This window comes from Oncorhynchus clarkii, chromosome 12 (assembly GCF_045791955.1).
Source record: "Oncorhynchus clarkii lewisi isolate Uvic-CL-2024 chromosome 12, UVic_Ocla_1.0, whole genome shotgun sequence".
Lineage (NCBI taxonomy): Eukaryota > Metazoa > Chordata > Actinopteri > Salmoniformes > Salmonidae > Oncorhynchus > Oncorhynchus clarkii.
In genome coordinates this window covers 51,501,434-51,518,297 of record NC_092158.1, presented here as the reverse complement: position 1 = coordinate 51,518,297, position 16,864 = coordinate 51,501,434, and the positions used below count along the sequence as shown (strand labels likewise).

The 16,864-nt window shown below is 41.9% G+C and overlaps 1 protein-coding gene across 1 annotated transcript in view; it reads right to left on the bottom strand.

The window, feature by feature from the left end:
• The window catches only part of LOC139420788 (follistatin-like 4), a 216,340-nt gene that overhangs the window by 106,189 nt on the left and 93,287 nt on the right, over positions 1–16,864 (bottom strand). Inside the window, exon 4 of the mRNA XM_071171055.1 lies at positions 14,039–14,281. Within this exon, the coding sequence (XP_071027156.1) occupies positions 14,039–14,281 (243 nt within the window). The remainder of the gene's footprint in view (positions 1–14,038; positions 14,282–16,864) is intronic.

Below are 16,864 nucleotides of genomic sequence, written 5' to 3'. Positions count from 1 at the left end.
GACGGCCATTGCAATTTATTGCCCTGGTCACATCTGCATTCCTCATGCCTCCTTGCAGCATGCCTAAGGCACGTTCATGCAGATGAGCAAGGACCCTGGGCATCTTTCTTTTGGTGTTTTTCAGAGTCAGTAGAAAGGCCTCTTTAGTGTCCTATGTTTTCATAACTGTGACCTTAATTGGCTACCGTCTGTAAGATGTTAGTGTCTTAACAACCATTCCACAGGTGCATGTTCATTACTTGTTTATGTTTCATTGAACAAGCATGGGAAACAGTGTTTAAACCCTTTACAATGAAGACCTGTGAAGTTATTTGGATTTTTATGAATTATCTTTGAAAGACAAGGTTTAGTAGCCTTAACCTATCACTGTTACATTGAACTGGGTGAATCAAATATGAATGACCTCATTCAACATGCTGTAATAGAAATAAGGCCTTGCTCTTGAAAAAAAATGTGTCCCCCCTCATTATAAACGTCACTGACTGCCACTGCTCTGTAGCGCCATCGAGGGCATTACTGTTGCCATTCCAAGCAGAGATGCAGCCAGTCAAGATGCTCTCATTGGTGCAGCTGTATTACTTTTTGAGGATTTGAGGGCCTATGCCATCCTCCTGAGTGGGACGAGGTGTTGTTGCGCCTTTTTCACGACTGTGCACCGACCATTTTAAGTCCTTAGTGATTTGGACCCCTGAGGAACTTGAAGCTATCGAACCCGCTCCACTGCAACCTTGTCGATGTGGTTGAGACCGTGCTGGCCGCTCGTTTCCTGTAGTCCACGATCAGCTTCTTGGTCTTACTGAGATTGAGGGAGAGGTTATTGTTCCGGCATCACACTGCTAGGTCACTGACCTTCTCCCTGTAGGATGACCTCCTCCCCCTGAGTCAGGTTAGTGTTGTGGAGTAACTACAATGTTGTTTATCCTTCTTCAGTTCTCATATCACAGCCATTAAACTTTTTTAATGTTACCATTGGCCTCATGATGAAATCCCTGAGCCTTTTCCTTCCTCTCCGGCAACTGAGTTAGGAAGGACGCCTGTATCTTTGTAGTGATTGGATGTAACATCAAAAACATAATTAATTACTTCACCATGCTCAAAGGGATATTCAGTGTCATAGGTGCCCTTCATTACGAGGCATTGGACAACCTCCCTGGTTTTTGTGGTTGAATCTGTGTTTGAAATTCACTACTCGGCTGAGGGACCTTACATGTAATTGTGTGGATGGGTTACAGAGATGAGGTAGTCATTCAAAAATTATTTTAAACAATATTAGAGTTAGAGTTAGCCCATGCAACTTATTATGTGACTTGTTAAGCAAATTGTTACTCCTTAACTTATTTAGGCTTGCCATAACAAAGGGGTCAAATACTTGACTCAAGACATTTCAGCTTTTATTTTTGTATTAATTTGTAATAATTTTGAAAAACATAATTCCACTTCGACAGGACAGGTATTGTGTGCAGGCCAGTGATAAAAACATCAACATTGAATCCATTTCAAATTCAGGCTGTAACACAAAATCTGGAAAAAGTCAAGGGGTGTGAATACTTTCTGAAGGTATATACACAAATCTACCTCAGGTCACTTGGCCTGTAGCTAATGTTTCTTTTTTCCCCCTGGTTCTCATTTTAGCTAAGCTCTGAAACAATTTCACACAGACCAGGAGATGTCGAGGGAAGCTTGACAGAGTTGCTAAAATGCCTGTCTACACATCATTTGGAGAGTAAGAGAGATGAGAGAGAGAAAGAGAGAGAGAGAGAGGAGAGAAGGGAGAGGTATTTCCGCTGCTGATAAAATAAGTTACTCACTAATATAAGGGATGCTGGCACACAGTGACTGCATTACCAGATTGCAGTCTACAACACAACAGAGTTGTGAGACATTAATCATTTGTTTACCCTCTGCTCATAATTGAATGGAGGGTCTGACAGGAATGTCATATTCCAGTAAGCTATATGTTTAAAAAGGGTTATATCAAACATCATTTTGCTATTTTATTTTGAATTTTAAGACCACTTGAAGTTTCAAAACAATATATTATTTACAAAATATTGTTTATGAAAAAGTTTATTTGGCCTTACTGCATATATACTTACTGCATACTGCATTTATACAAAAACATTGAATAACACATTCACTACATGGAACAACAGAAAGTCCCCCCAAAAGATCTAAAATAACTTTGTTCTGAAGTGTCTGTCCTATACCTGAGAGATATAAAATCAGGAAACATTTGTACTTGTTTTAACATATATTTAACCCCGTATTGTTGGCACTAAACACTGTCAATATATACAGTCAAACGTTTGGACACACCTACTCATTCAAGGATTTTTCTTTATTTTCACTATTTTCTACATTGCAGAATAATAGTGAAGACATCAACACTATGAAATAACACATATGGAATCATGTAGTAACCAATAAAGTGTTATTAAACAAATCTAAATATATTTTATATTTGAGATTCTTCAAAGAAGCCACCCTGTGCCTTGATGAGAGCTTTGCACACTCTTGGCATTCTCTCAACCTGCATCATGAGGTAGTCACCTGGAATGAATTTCAATTAACAGGTGTGCCTTGTTAAAAGTTCATTTGTGGAATTTTCTTCCTTCTCAATCAGTTGTGTTGTAAAAAAGTAGGGTTGGTATACAGAAGGTAAAATACCAAGTCCATACTGTATTATGGCAAGAACGGCTCAAAAAAGCAAAGAGAAATGACAGTCTATCATTACTTTAAGACATGAAGATCAGTTAATCTGGAAAATTGCAGACACATCTCAACATCAACTGTTCAGAGGAGACAGCGTAAATCAGGACTTCATGTTTGAATTGCTGCAAAGAAACCACTACTAAAGGACACAAATAAAAATAAGAGACTTGATTTGGCCAAGAAACACGTGCAATGGACATTAGACCGGTGGAAATATGTCCTTTGGTCTGAAGTCAAATTTGAGATGTTTGGTTCCAACCGTCGTGTCTTTGTGAGATGTGAGATGGATGATCTCCGCATGTGTGGTTCCAAGCATGGAGAAGGAGGTGTGATGTTGTGGGGATGCTTTGCTGGTGACACTGTGATGATTTATTTAGAATTCAAGGCACACTTAACCAGCATGGCTACCACAGCATTCTGCAGTGATACACCATCCCATCTCGTTTGGGCTCATTTTTCAACAGGACAATGATACAACACACCATCAGGCTCTGTAAGGGCTATTTTACCAATGAGGAGAGTGATGGAGTGCTGCATCAGATGACCTGGCCTCCACAATCCCCTGACCTCAACCCAATTGAGATCGTTTTGGATGAGTTGGACCGCAGAGTGAAGGAAAAGCAGCCCAAAAGTGCTCAGCATATGTGGGAACTCCTTCAATACTGTTGGAAAAGCATTCCAGGCGAAGCTGGTTGAGAGAATGCCAAGAGCATGCAAAGCTGTAATCAAGGCAAAGGGTGGCTATTTGTTTAACACTTTTTTGGTACTGTATTTCCATTAATTTCTTTAAACTGGTACCTGGGGACCTTCAGACGAGTCTTGTGAGGCCTAGTGAAAAACATCTAACATGTACAGTATGTGTTCATGAGAGTATTGTTAGTGTGTAGCCCAAACTGTTTGCTCGCTACAGACAGAAGTTGGCAGATCTGCTGTACCGACTTCAGATTAGTCCCAATATTATTGTGGGGGTTGTAGAGCAAAACGGAGAGCACCATTGTATTCGTGAGAGTCTCACCATTACGTTCGCGAGAGTCTCTCCACTCTAAGGGGTTATTAAGCAAAGTTTTAAAAGTTGTGCCCTGCCATTTGTTTCTATACTGCCATTAAACTGATGAGCGAAATGAAGGGGATGGGCCAAATTAATGAATTTGTCACTTCTAGCTTGTTCTGAGGTGTTTGCCAAGAAGTTGTAAAGAAGTGCATTATGAAAAGATGTAAAGAGGAATAGATAGTCACTATGACTTAGTGAGAGAGAGAGAGTGAGAGAGAGAGCGAGAGAGAGACTGCCTATGGAGAGTGCACACTGCAATGTACACACTGCCTATGGGGTTAAAACTTGGGGTACTTTGACATTGCAAGAGCACATTAGTTTCAATTAAACACGCCTGATCTCTGACACATTAGAAGCCTCTTCTGTGCTGGCAGAAATAAGAAGGCATTATTACACTCACACTGAAAGAGATTGAATTCAGAGCAACATTACTGTTTTTCAGTTTACCATACATATCTCGAATTCCAACTACAGCGGCGTATATGAAGGCCAACAGGCAATTGAAAGCAAAACACGGCTAGCTCTATTGTGCTGGAAAGGAGAGTTGAATGAAAAAGCAAAGCAGACGAGCGATACCAGTATCTTAACCATGAACACACAGCACACTCGATTTTCAAAAAGGATTATTTTGTTTTTCCCAGTGATCACGAGGGCATGTGTATGGAGTGACAGACAAGGATTAACAGATCTTTGAGGGAGAGAGGGCAAGGAGGATGGCTCCAGAGCTCCAGGGTCTTGGCATGAGGGGAACCAGTGGCAGCCTGTTTCGGGGAGACGCCAGGGGAAAACACCAGGGATGCTTCCCAAATGGCACCCTATTGCCTGTATAATGCATTACTAGCCCACATGGTTCGGTTCAAAAGTAGTGCACTATAAAGGGAACATGATGCCATTTGGGACACAATACTGGGTCTGGTGTGAACAGTATGTGGGCTAGTGACTGCCTCATAGTCACTGAGAGGGGTTTTAACATTAGGCTTGGGCAATATCCAAATGTAATATCATCATACTGTCCTTCTCTCATCCCGGGATTTACGGTATTAATGGCAAAGCAAACAAGGGGGCGCTAAAAACTCTACTCCCAGAATGTTAACAAAATGAGTACAAACTAATAGCGAAAGCACATAGGCGTAAGCTAAATGCTTACGAGCGAAAACGATGATGAACTAATTGCAAAGACAGGCAAATCCAGCTCATAAAGTTATACAAGTATAGCTAGTAGATACCAAATATCATTTTTGGTGAGTTTGGACATTTACACGCGAAAGTGAACAAGATAAATTGTGCAACTGATCAAAGTTGTGATGCATGCTTTTCTGAAGGAAGAGCAGCATTTGAACAAGGAGCAGATGGGAGAAGAACGAAGGAGAAAATAACTAGTAGGAAGCACAAGGAAAAAAATGGCAGCTGTACAGATAACTCACCCATAGCTCTTTGACATCTGGCAGGATGCCATTATAAGATGTCTGATGTCAAACAAGTATAACTTCATCACCTCATGTGCAGGACAACAGAGGCTTGCCAATAGAATGCAATAGATATAAAAGCTCCTGCTTTTTCTCCTGTTGTGCTATTTACAAAACAAACATATGACTGGCTCAATCGTTCTGGAGAATTAAGCTTCATAATGTAAAATAATGACAGGTGAAATGAAGATTGCAATATGCTTTATCTCTTAATGTATTGCAGGTATTAACTTAAAAAGTAGCTACACATATCCAAATTTATTGAAAAACTAGTTTTGACGGTATTGAAAAACCATTGATGTTACAAACAGAAAGATGGCACAATGTCCCATAAAAGCAGGCTCTTATAGCCTTAAAAGCACCATGCACTGCAAAGCTGTCCCAAGACATCCCTGTTGACCCATAACACTACAATACCACAGCACAGCCATTTTGTCTAAATGGTGACTGTAAGCGCATTCCGTTCTCCATCTACGGCAGCATACGCAGAAGAGCGAGTAAGATATCTGGGCTGGGAACGGAGCAGGCAGGGACCAATGGGCTGTAGTGGCTCTCTAGTCACAGTATACGTGCATTTTTACCAGCATGTACTGCAGTCAAAAGACCTTTCTATTTTCATAGGGGAGAGTGATGTTTATGAGGCACTCCACTAATGGAGGAGCTGGGGACATTTCTATCTGGGACAGGGCAACCATTTTCACACAGAAAATACTACTTTCATATAATGAATCTGTGGGGAGGAATCAACTTAATGAGGTGGGCATGTGTTCGTGATGCGGTTTTCAGATGAAGTGGGCACGTGTCCGTGGGGGACTGGAGGTGTTCAGAGGAGAACTGAGAAGGATGGGAATTGTTAGAAGGCTCGTTAATAACAAAACGGTAACAAATAAAGTGCTGTCAAGGGAGGCCTGGGGCATGGCCACATCACACCTGGCTAGCAAAACACTTAACAGTCCGGCCCTGATTAAGAATAAGTTGGGATGGAACTTTCTCAGGCTGTTGGACGTGCCCTGCACAACTTTACAGCGTCAGTGGCATGGTTGGCTTAATATTTGTAAGTCACATGACATTGTTTTACGTCCCAAATGGCACTCTGCTCCCTATGTAGTGCACTACATTTGATGAGGGGCCCATAGGTCAATCAAATTTCTGTCAAAAGTATTGCACTACATAGGGAATAGGTGTGCCATTTGTGACGCAGATGGGATTGTCCTCATATGGGGCACCATTAATGTAGGGGGTCATAGTGTTGGTTATATTCAAAATGGTTCAATATGACATTAAAACACAGTTACAAGCTTGAAAGTAAAAAAACTACAGACAAATACAATATATAAAATGTCAGGTTTGCGTGTATAAACCAAGATGAACCAAGATGATGTAGGTATAAAATTACATTATGTGAAGTATAGTCAGTGGTGATTTTAGCAAGTAAATCTTGGTGGGTAAAACTAAAAAAAATATATATTTTTAGATGCATGCCAGCAAAGCCACTACACTATACAACACTAAACAATACATTAATTGCACTATAACGGCGACAAGCGGTGCCCACAAACTGTTAGGGCCTACATAAAGCTGTCCCAACAGCAGAGCTTTCTTTCCAACACAATGGAGTGAATCCTTACCACCGCTACACCTGGCTGCAGATAATCAGCCTCAAACAGATAATTCAGCCTCATTTACTGCTTTAAAAAAAATACAGCTGACATGGCTAGCCATATATCCCTGGCATATTACATAATTTATTCAGCAGCATATAAGACATTTTTGGACTCACCTTGTTGTGCGCGGCGATCCTTCATTGTCAAATTTTGTCATCAAAGAAAAAGATTTACAATTCCGGGTTGGTTGACCTTTCAAAACGTATTTCCCCAGTCTGAATTCCCAGCTGCAATGCCTGCGGTTAGCCACTGTCACCGATTCCTTCCAAACAACTCATTGTTGAATTTGTGATTTCCAACTTGTTGTGTGATGTTTATGTCCAATGGTTGATGTGCACCGATACGTTTTATCTATAATGTATCTTCATATGACAAGGATTAAAAAGGATTTGCCAGTAGATTGTCTACTTGATTTATGATGATGACTGCTAGCTAATATTTTGAAAGTAAGATGTTGACATGATCAGTCCAATTAAAGCTACTGTAGATATAACGTGATTTAACATAATTTTATCTGTGTCCAATGACCTTGAACCTTCTTTGAAGGGCACTTCTAATGTAACTCTATGGCAGCACCCAAAGGGCTCACATTCTTGATGTTTAACCTTACGAAAGTCGGGTGACATAGTGTCCCCATGAGTGACAGAACACTGAGCCAATCACAGTGCAATGCTGAGGCCAATCATGGTGCAATGCTCCTATTTTCTGCTGGCCTGCCCCACCACCACAGAAAGCATTGAGCTAGGTTGAAACAATTCCATTTTGGAGCTGCCTGTTTGTATGCGGCTTTATTAACTCAATGATATATATATATATATATATATATATATATATTTACAATGTTTGCAAACTGCTATGTGACACGTATTAATGCCAAAATAACATGCAAAACAGGCAAGCCCCCCACCAAAAAAACTTTCATATATATATATATATATACAGTGCCTTGCGAAAGTATTCGGCCCCCTTGAACTTTGCGACCTTTTGCCACATTTCAGACTTCAAACATAAAGATATAAAACTGTATTTTTTTGTGAAGAATCAACAACAAGTGGGACACAATCATGAAGTGGAACGACATTTATTGGATATTTCACATTTTTTTAACAAATCAAAAACTGAAAAATTGGGCGTGCAAAATTATTCAGCCCCTTTACTTTCAGTGCAGCAAACTCTCTCCAGAAGTTCAGTGAGGATCTCTGAATGATCCAATGTTGACCTAAAGGACTAATGATGATAAATACAATCCACCTGTGTGTAATCAAGTCTCCGTATAAATGCACCTGCACTGTGATAGTCTCAGAGGTCCGTCAAAAGCGCAGAGAGCATCATGAAGAACAAGGAACACACCAGGCAGGTCCGAGATACTGTTGTGAAGAAGTTTAAAGCCGGATTTGAATACACAAATATTTCCCAAGCTTTAAACATCCCAAGGAGCACTGTGCAAGCGATAATATTGAAATGGAAGGAGTATCAGACCACTGCAAATCTACCAAGACCTGGCCGTCCCTCTAAACTTTCAGCTCATACAAGGAGAAGACTGATCAGAGATGCAGCCAAGTGGCCCATGATCACTCTGGATGAACTGCAGAGATCTACAGCTGAGGTGGGAGACTCTGTCCATAGGACAACAATCAGTCGTATATTGCACAAATCTGGCCTTTATGGAAGAGTGGCAAGAAGATTCCATAAAAAGTGTCGTTTAAAGTTTGCCACAAGCCACCTGGGAGACACACCAAACATGTGGAAGAAGGTGCTCTGGTCAGATGAAACCAAAATTGAACTTTTTGGCAACAATGCAAAACGTTATGTTTGGGATAAAAGCAACACAGCTGAACACACCATCCCCACTGTCAAATATGGTGGTGGCAGCATCATGGTTTGGGCCTGCTTTTCTTCAGCAGGGACAGGGAAGATGGTTAAAATTGATGGGAAGATGGATGGAGCCAAATACAGGACCATTCTGGAAGAAAACCTGATGGAGTCTGCAAAAGACCTGAGACTGGGACGGAGATTTGTCTTCCAACAAGACAATGATCCAAAACATAAAGCAAAATCTACAATGGAATGGTTCAAAAATAAACATATCCAGGTGTTAGAATGGCCAAGTCAAAGTCCAGACCTGAATCCAATCGAGAATCTGTGGAAAGAACTGAAAACTGCTGTTCACAAATGCTCTCCATCCAACCTCACTGAGCTCGAGCTGTTTTGCAAGGAGGAATGGGAAAAAATGTCAGTCTCTCGATGTGCAAAACTGATAGAGACATACCCCAAGCGACTTACAGCTGTAATCGCAGCAAAAGGTGGCGCTACAAAGTATTAACTTAAGGGGGCTGAATAATTTTGCACGCCCAATTTTTCAGTTTTTGATTTGTTAAAAAAGTTTTAAATATCCAATAAATGTCGTTCCACTTCATGATTGTGTCCCACTTGTTGTTGATTCTTCACAAAAAAATACAGTTTTATATCTTTATGTTTGAAGCCTGAAATGTGGCAAAAGGTTGCAAAGTTCAAGGGGGCCGAATACTTTCGCAAGGCACTGTATATATATATATATATATATATATATATTTAATTAAATGTATTTTTTGGCAAAAAATGTGGGGCTTAAAACAGGTGGGGCTCTGCCCTGAAGGACGGGTCACCACTGAGTATAGTGCATTTGAGCCATATACTTCAAAGTACTTCAGCATCATGTACATTAATGGCTGTGTACAGTGTAAGGAGTATTTTAGACCTCTACTTCCCGCTGTGGACCTGGGTGGCCCTGCAAGTGGCTGGCTGAGGTTTACAGGGCGTGAACAGTGCCTGAAATCTCCTCCTCCAAAGCCAAGTGTTTCTGTAACTGAGCTAATGGCCTCAGACACAAGGGGCCAAAGATCAGCGGTCAATACGACAGACACTGAAGGAAAGAGTGTCCACACTCTGGGCACAGTGTACAGTGAAAAAAGCAGCTTTGATGGCTAATGCAATAACCACAGCCAGACATCAAACCAAGCGGAACGATAAGAGCATTCAGATACTGAAAGCTCCGGGACTGAGAGAAGATGAAAAGAGGAGGAGAAGTTTAACTTCCATCCAACGCCGGCTGCCCTAATTTGTCTGATGTGTGACGTGTCCGATTGATCATTATCAGGAATCGCGAGGAGCGGCGATGGCCCCTCAATTCTGCTTGACCCTGGGCGAGTCATTTTTAAATGCAATCTACAGTTTATATCTGGGGACCAAAATAGCACCCTATTCCCTATGTAGTGCACTACTTTTGACCAGGGCCCATATCAATGTAGGGAGGATGGTGCATTTTTGGGTCGCACCCTGTGGGTTAGTTGTAACGTCACTTCGTCTGGGTTGGAAGTCCTGCGAGCATCGGATTGGGCTGGCTGAATGTGAACAAGCACTATGTCGGTCAGCCTAGCAGCTTCAGAGACCTCCCACTGGGCTGCAGGAGAACATGCTGTGCTTTGTTGTGCTTGCCACTTTGCAGTCAGTCAGGGGATGAAAGCTATTCAAATAATTAGCCATGTTAGTTATGTTTGGAGTGTTCTAGAATAATCAGCCATGTTAGTTATATTAGTTCTGTTTGGAGTGTTTTAGCGAGTGTTGTTCTAATCAAAGGATAGATCAGGAAATGAGCCTGACCCGGGATGTTGTTCGATGTTAATCAGAAGTGAGGACAAGGGAAAACAAAGTTGTTATCTTGTTTGTATCAATTTCAAAACCAGCAAAGGGGTTGTGCTATAGGGTAGTTTGCCGACCAGTTTTTTAATTGTGTAATGGCTCTGTGGGTAGTCTGCTTGTGGATCTACTCACAGGTGTACATGTGTTTAGTGTGCCTGGACGTGTTTGGAGGGAAAGGAGATTGCTGATGTTTTATTGTATTCCCATCAGCTACAGTATTCGTTGATGTACTCAAGTAAAGTCACAACGGAATTGAACAAAAGTCTTAGCCAGGATTCCATAGGCATTTCTAGAGCCCTCCACAATCGTATCTCCAGCTTGTCGCAGGCCATGAACCAACAGCCAAAGGCTTACATCAATACTATTGAGTGGATTGTAGGCTGCAATCTCTTCCTATTGACATCAAAGGTGGGTTGAAAATGGGTTGAAAGAGTATTTCTGTGTGTGGGGGGGGGACAGCAGAATGAGGTGGTAAGAGGGGGAAGCCCTTAAGCTCTTTCCTATACCTCCTTCTCCATCTTTTCTCCATCCATAAGGAAAGCTATGGTAAAGCTACACGTGGGTTTGGTATAGTTTTCTATAGACAAGGGACTGTCATTCCAATCCCCTTCTCCCTAACTGATCTTGTCCATAATCAGTCTATCCAGGATTTTGCGATTCTGCCACTAAACTGACCGATCACCGCAGCACAAAAAAAGGGCTTTTAATTTCAACCAATCACCCCACATTTAATCACCCCACATCACCCCCTATCCACATCGACCAGACAGCAGTGGAGAAGGTGGAAAGTTTCAGTTCCTCAGCGTACATATCACTGAAATCTGAAATGGTCCACTCTGACAGTGTGGTAAGAAGGCTCAACAGCGCCTCTTCAACCTCAGGAGGCTGAAGAATTGTAGCTTGTCACCTAAAGCTCTCACACACTTTTACAGATGCACAATTGAGAGCATCCTGTCCTGATGTATCACAGCCTGGTACGGCAACTGCACCCCCCGCAGCCGCAGAGCTCTCCAGAGGGTGGTGCGGTCAACACAACGCATCACCAGGGGCAAACTACCTGCTCTCCAGGACACTTACAGCACCATGTCACAGGAACGCCAAAAAGATCATCAAGGACAACAACCACCCGAGCCACTGCCTGTTCACCCCGCTATCATCCAGAAGGTGAGGTCAGTACAGGTGCATCAAAGATGGGACCGAGAGGCGGAAAAAAAGCTTGTATATCAAGGCCATCAGACTGTTAAACAGCCATCACTAGCACAGAGAGGCTGTTGCCTGCATACAGACTTGAAATCATTGGCCACTTTAATAAATGGAACACTAGTCACCTTAATAATGTCTACATATCTTGCATTACTCATCTCTTATGTATATACTGTATTCTATACTATCTATTGCATCTTAGTCGATGCCGCTTTGGTCATCCACATATTTATATATTCTTATTCCATTCCTTTACCTGGATTGTGTGTATTAGGTATTGTTGTGAAATTATTAGATATTACTTGTTAGTTATTTCTGCACTGTCGGTGCTAGACGCACAAGCATTTCGCTACACTCTAAATAACATCTGCTAAACACGTGACCAATACAATTAGATTTGATTTGATTATTTACACCTTTTTTCCCCTTGTCAGCAAATTTGTGACAAAATATTGTTTATATTTTTTGCCTGCAAATATCAATGCCGCGAAGGGCATAATACTCAACCATATAAAAAAGGTTAATGGAGGACAGCTGGTTTCCAGTCATCATTTGATAGGGGAACACATTTTTGCCCTGTTTTCTGTCTGCAACTGAACCCTTCAACCCCATGCTGAATATTTTGTGGTAATTCAACAAATAAAAGCCTGAGTCTATTTCTGTGTGTTTAACTACTGGTAATTTGATAACAGTAGTCAAAGTTTGATAATGACCATTTGAGGTAATAATGCTGTATTAAAATACATGACCTAATTCAGCAGACTCTATAATATTCCCCCCACACCACACCACAATATTCCACACCACAACGGAAGACTTAAACAAATACGTCTTCACTGACATTTGAGCATGACTATTTATGTGAGCGTCTTCCGTTCCCGCTGGCTTGCGGTGAAATGGTGATCAAGTATAATGTGGCGATTGAACACCTGCCTAATTTGGATTAAGCATGCATGGCAGTGTCTGCCTGGGATCTCTGGCGCTCTAATGTGAGATGACAGAGCATTTCTACACATTCACTGCTCATGCATAAGCACCTCTCTTAACTAGCCCGGTCCCAGCATCGAATGACACCACCGTAAACGATGTACTGTACTCACTTCTATTTATATCAGCATAGGGCCAATAATTACTGCATATAACTGTCCCAGTCAACATTGGAAATTAACTTAAGAGTAAAGAGGGATGTCGCTCCCTCAGCCAGAGTCATGAACACATTTTTGTAGCTGGTAAGGACTGAATGAATGCTACGTATTGGTATTCAAGAGGAAATTCCTTTCACCACAAGAAGTTGTAAACAGCAAGACACAGCCTTCATCATTCCATATATACTTTGATTTGTATGGAAAGCAGTGAAGAGTATTAACAGGCAGTAGAGTGGCCCTTTTACCGACCTGTAGCTAGGACCTGATGGCAGGGGGTCGAAGCAGTGATGGAGTGGGTGGTCGGCTTTGTTGATAAAGTAGGCGTTTTGGTTGAATTGCACATTCGTTCAGGAGGGAGTCCAATGACTTTTGATGCAGTATTTGTAACCCGTGGTCGTTTGTTATGAATTGAAGCTGTTAGCAAACTGAAGTTGCAGATACTACTGTTTAGGTTTGACCGAAAATGGGTTGATGTCAGATGTTACTGGGACGCTTATGCAATACTTTAAATTACATATGACAGCTTAACATTGACTTCAAGAACATTTCTAAATGTACAAGTCTGTCATTTGGCTTACATCACTCTACCGTTGTTAATGATTCGGTGGGCTTTATTCAGTTTTAGAAATGTTCTCAATGCATAAATAAAAAAAGCATGCAGAAGCTGAAAATAACCTCAGAGACTGCTCCCATAACACGAGAGCCCACCTGTCAGTGAAATGATACGGTTCCCATGACAACCTTGACCCTGTGCCATAGCGCCAGGACACAGACAACATTATGAATGTCACACAAATGATTTCCCCTCTTTCATTTCTTTAATGCCCCATGTGTTTGACTCTGTCTCTATTGAACGGAATATTCCGGAATATTCCAGTCCAGTTTGTATTTCAGGGAGGAATTATGTGTCCTCAACTGACATAATTAGCACAACTTCCAGAGAATGTTCTAGTTTGTGACTCGCAGTCTCAGTTTGTGGATATGATTGTCTCCCAGCTTTGGGTTTTTAGACTTCCTTTGATTCATTAAGCAAAAAGGTATCTTTGCAATTTGACTTGTTTGATATCAGAACAAGATTTTCAATGACAACATCAGCACAGTGTGGAGATGTGGTTCTACCTTTGAAGAAGCAGTCCTTGCTGTGCACCACGTAGATCCGTCTCTTCTGCAGGCAGGCGGTGCGGTACACCTCACAGTGGTTCTCGTAGAACCTTCCATCGGAGCCGCACACCGGCACAAAGGTGGGTCGACACTTCTCCTGGCACACACACTCTGCCCGGCCCGTCGACTCCAGCAGCACACACTGGCGGCCCCTCCCGCAGTTTGTCCTCTTGCATGGCCCTCCATTTGACCCAGAGTGGACTGGAAGAAACACAGAGAGAGAGAAACCAGAGTTTAGGTTGGAAGAAACAGAGACAACCTGGGAAAAAAACATTCAAAAAGAAAGGTTTGTAAAATGCCAGTAGACTATCATACTAAGACAATCCAGTAAGAAAAGATAGGAAGGATGGTTGGATAGGTTGTGTTGGACAGAATATTAATCACTTCGAACACCTGTTGTCTGCTTTCTAAAAGGAAAGTGAAAAAACACATTGTTTATTGAAGGCGCTGTTTGCGCAAGGTTGGCTCTGAGTGTATATGGATGTCCATTACATTTCTCAAATGTCAGGTAAATTAAAATCTTCCCTGTCACGTTGTCAGGTGCCAATTTTTCCTAAAGGAAACTCTGAAATGAAATATTGTTTTTATTAAGATTTTGTGAAGGCATATTGTTTTTATAATTTTTTTTTGATTTTCCATCCAGGTGGACTCATGCTCTAAAGACTATCAGTAACATTTCAACTATCTACTAACCTTAACCCTAGCCATAACCCTAACCCTATTCTAACGCTAACCGTAACCTTAGCAAGCAGTTGCTTATCGACAGATAATACGACCATCTGTAGAGCATCTACAGTTGGAAAATCTAGACTATCCAAATAAAGTGTGACCCAATATTCCACACAAACACACTTAAACTTTGTGAGATCAACAGAGATTGTAACTTGCCCTTCCTCACACGTCCTTCCTAGCACCTGTCACTCCTGAACCCTTCACCGTGGAGATCCTCCGACTCTCTTCTGATTCAATCTATTTGCATTTAAAGCAGGGAAAAAGCTGCTGAGACTTGCAGCCACACCACCTTGGATTGATCTTGCTAGGCCCCAGGCCCTAGAAGGGACCACTCCTGGAGAGATCTGAGCTGGGATTTATGGGGCCTGGGTTTGGAGTATAGGTGGCCGCTAGATTGAGGTTAGGAGCTAGGCTGGGGGAGAGAGGGGAACTGGATTGGTTTTAGCAGCATGGCTGGGGGGAGAGAGGGGGGCTGTGCTGGAGATAGCAGCATTGCTGGGAGAGAGAGGGTAGCTGGTCTGGGTTAGCAGCTATAGGCTGGGGAGCATAGTCATAGACTGGACGTAACATAGTAAATGTAAATCGTGTACACTCAAATGAGTATAATATGTTATGTTTGGTATGTTTACATAAGACAGAAGGTAAGTGGGGTGGTTGGTTGGCGTGGATGGGTAGGCATAGAACATGAACGTCTAGAAACCCAAAGGTTGCGCTTTCAAATCTCATCATCTCAATCTAATAGCTAATTAGCAGCCTTGCAACTACTTATCATGATAGCTAACCCTTCCCCTTTCCAGCCTGAGCATTCTAATTTTGGATTAATAGTGATGATGGGTACAGTGGCTTGCGAAGGTATTCATCCCCTTGGCATTTTTCCCAATTTTGATGCCTTACAACCTGGAATGAAAATGGATATTCGGAGATGCAAAATATTTTCTATTGTGAAACAAGCAAGAAATAAGACACAAAAAAAAACAGAAAACTTGATTGTGCATAACTATTCACCCCCCCAAAGTCAATAGTTTGTAGAGCCACCTTTGGCAGCAATTACAGCTGCAAGTCTCTTGGGGTATGTCTCCATAAGCTTGGCACATCTAGCCACTGGTATTTTTGTCCATTCTTCAAGGCAAAACTGCTCCAGCTCCTTCAAGTTGGATGGGTTTTGCTGGTGTACAGCAATCTTTAAGTCATACCACAGATTCTCAATTGGATTGAGGTCTGGGCTTTGACTAGGCCATTCCAAGACATGTAAATGTTTCCCCTTAAACCACACGAGTGTTGCTTTAGCAGTATGCTTAGGGTCATTGTCCTGCTGAACGGTGAACCTCTGTCCCAGTCTCAACATTCTTGAAGACTGAAACAGGTTTCCATCAAGAATTTCCCTGTGTTTAGCGCCATCCATCATTCCTTCAATTCTGACCAGTTTCCCAGTCCCTGCTGATGAAAAACATATCCACAGCATAATGCTGCCACCACCATGCTTCACTGTTTGGATGGTGTTCTCAGGGTGATGAGAGGTGTTGTGTTTGCGCTAGACATAGCATTTTCCTTGAATGCCAAAAAGCAACATTTTTGTTTCATCTGACCAGAGTACCATCTTCCATATGTTTGGGCAGTCTCCCACATGCCTTTTGGCAAACACCAAACGTGTTTGCTTATTTTTTTCTTGAAGCAATGTTTTTTTTGTAAAGTCCAGCTCTGTGGGGTGTACAGCTTAAAGTGGTCCTATGGACAGATACTCCAATCTCCTCTGTGGAGCTTTGTAGCTCCTTCAGGGTTATCTTTGGTCTCTTTGCTGCCTCTCTGATTAATGCCCTCCTTGCCTGGTCTGTGAGTTTTGGTGGGTGGCCCTCACTTGGCAGGTTTGTTGTGGTGCCATTTCCTTTCCATTTTTAATAATGGATTTAATGGTGCTCCATGGGATGTTCAAAGTTTCTGATATTTTTTTTATAACCCAAGCCTGATCTGTACTTCTCCACAACTTTGTCCCTGACCTGTTTGGAGAGAGCCTTGATCTTCATGGTTCAGCTTGCTTGGTGGTGCCCCTTGCTT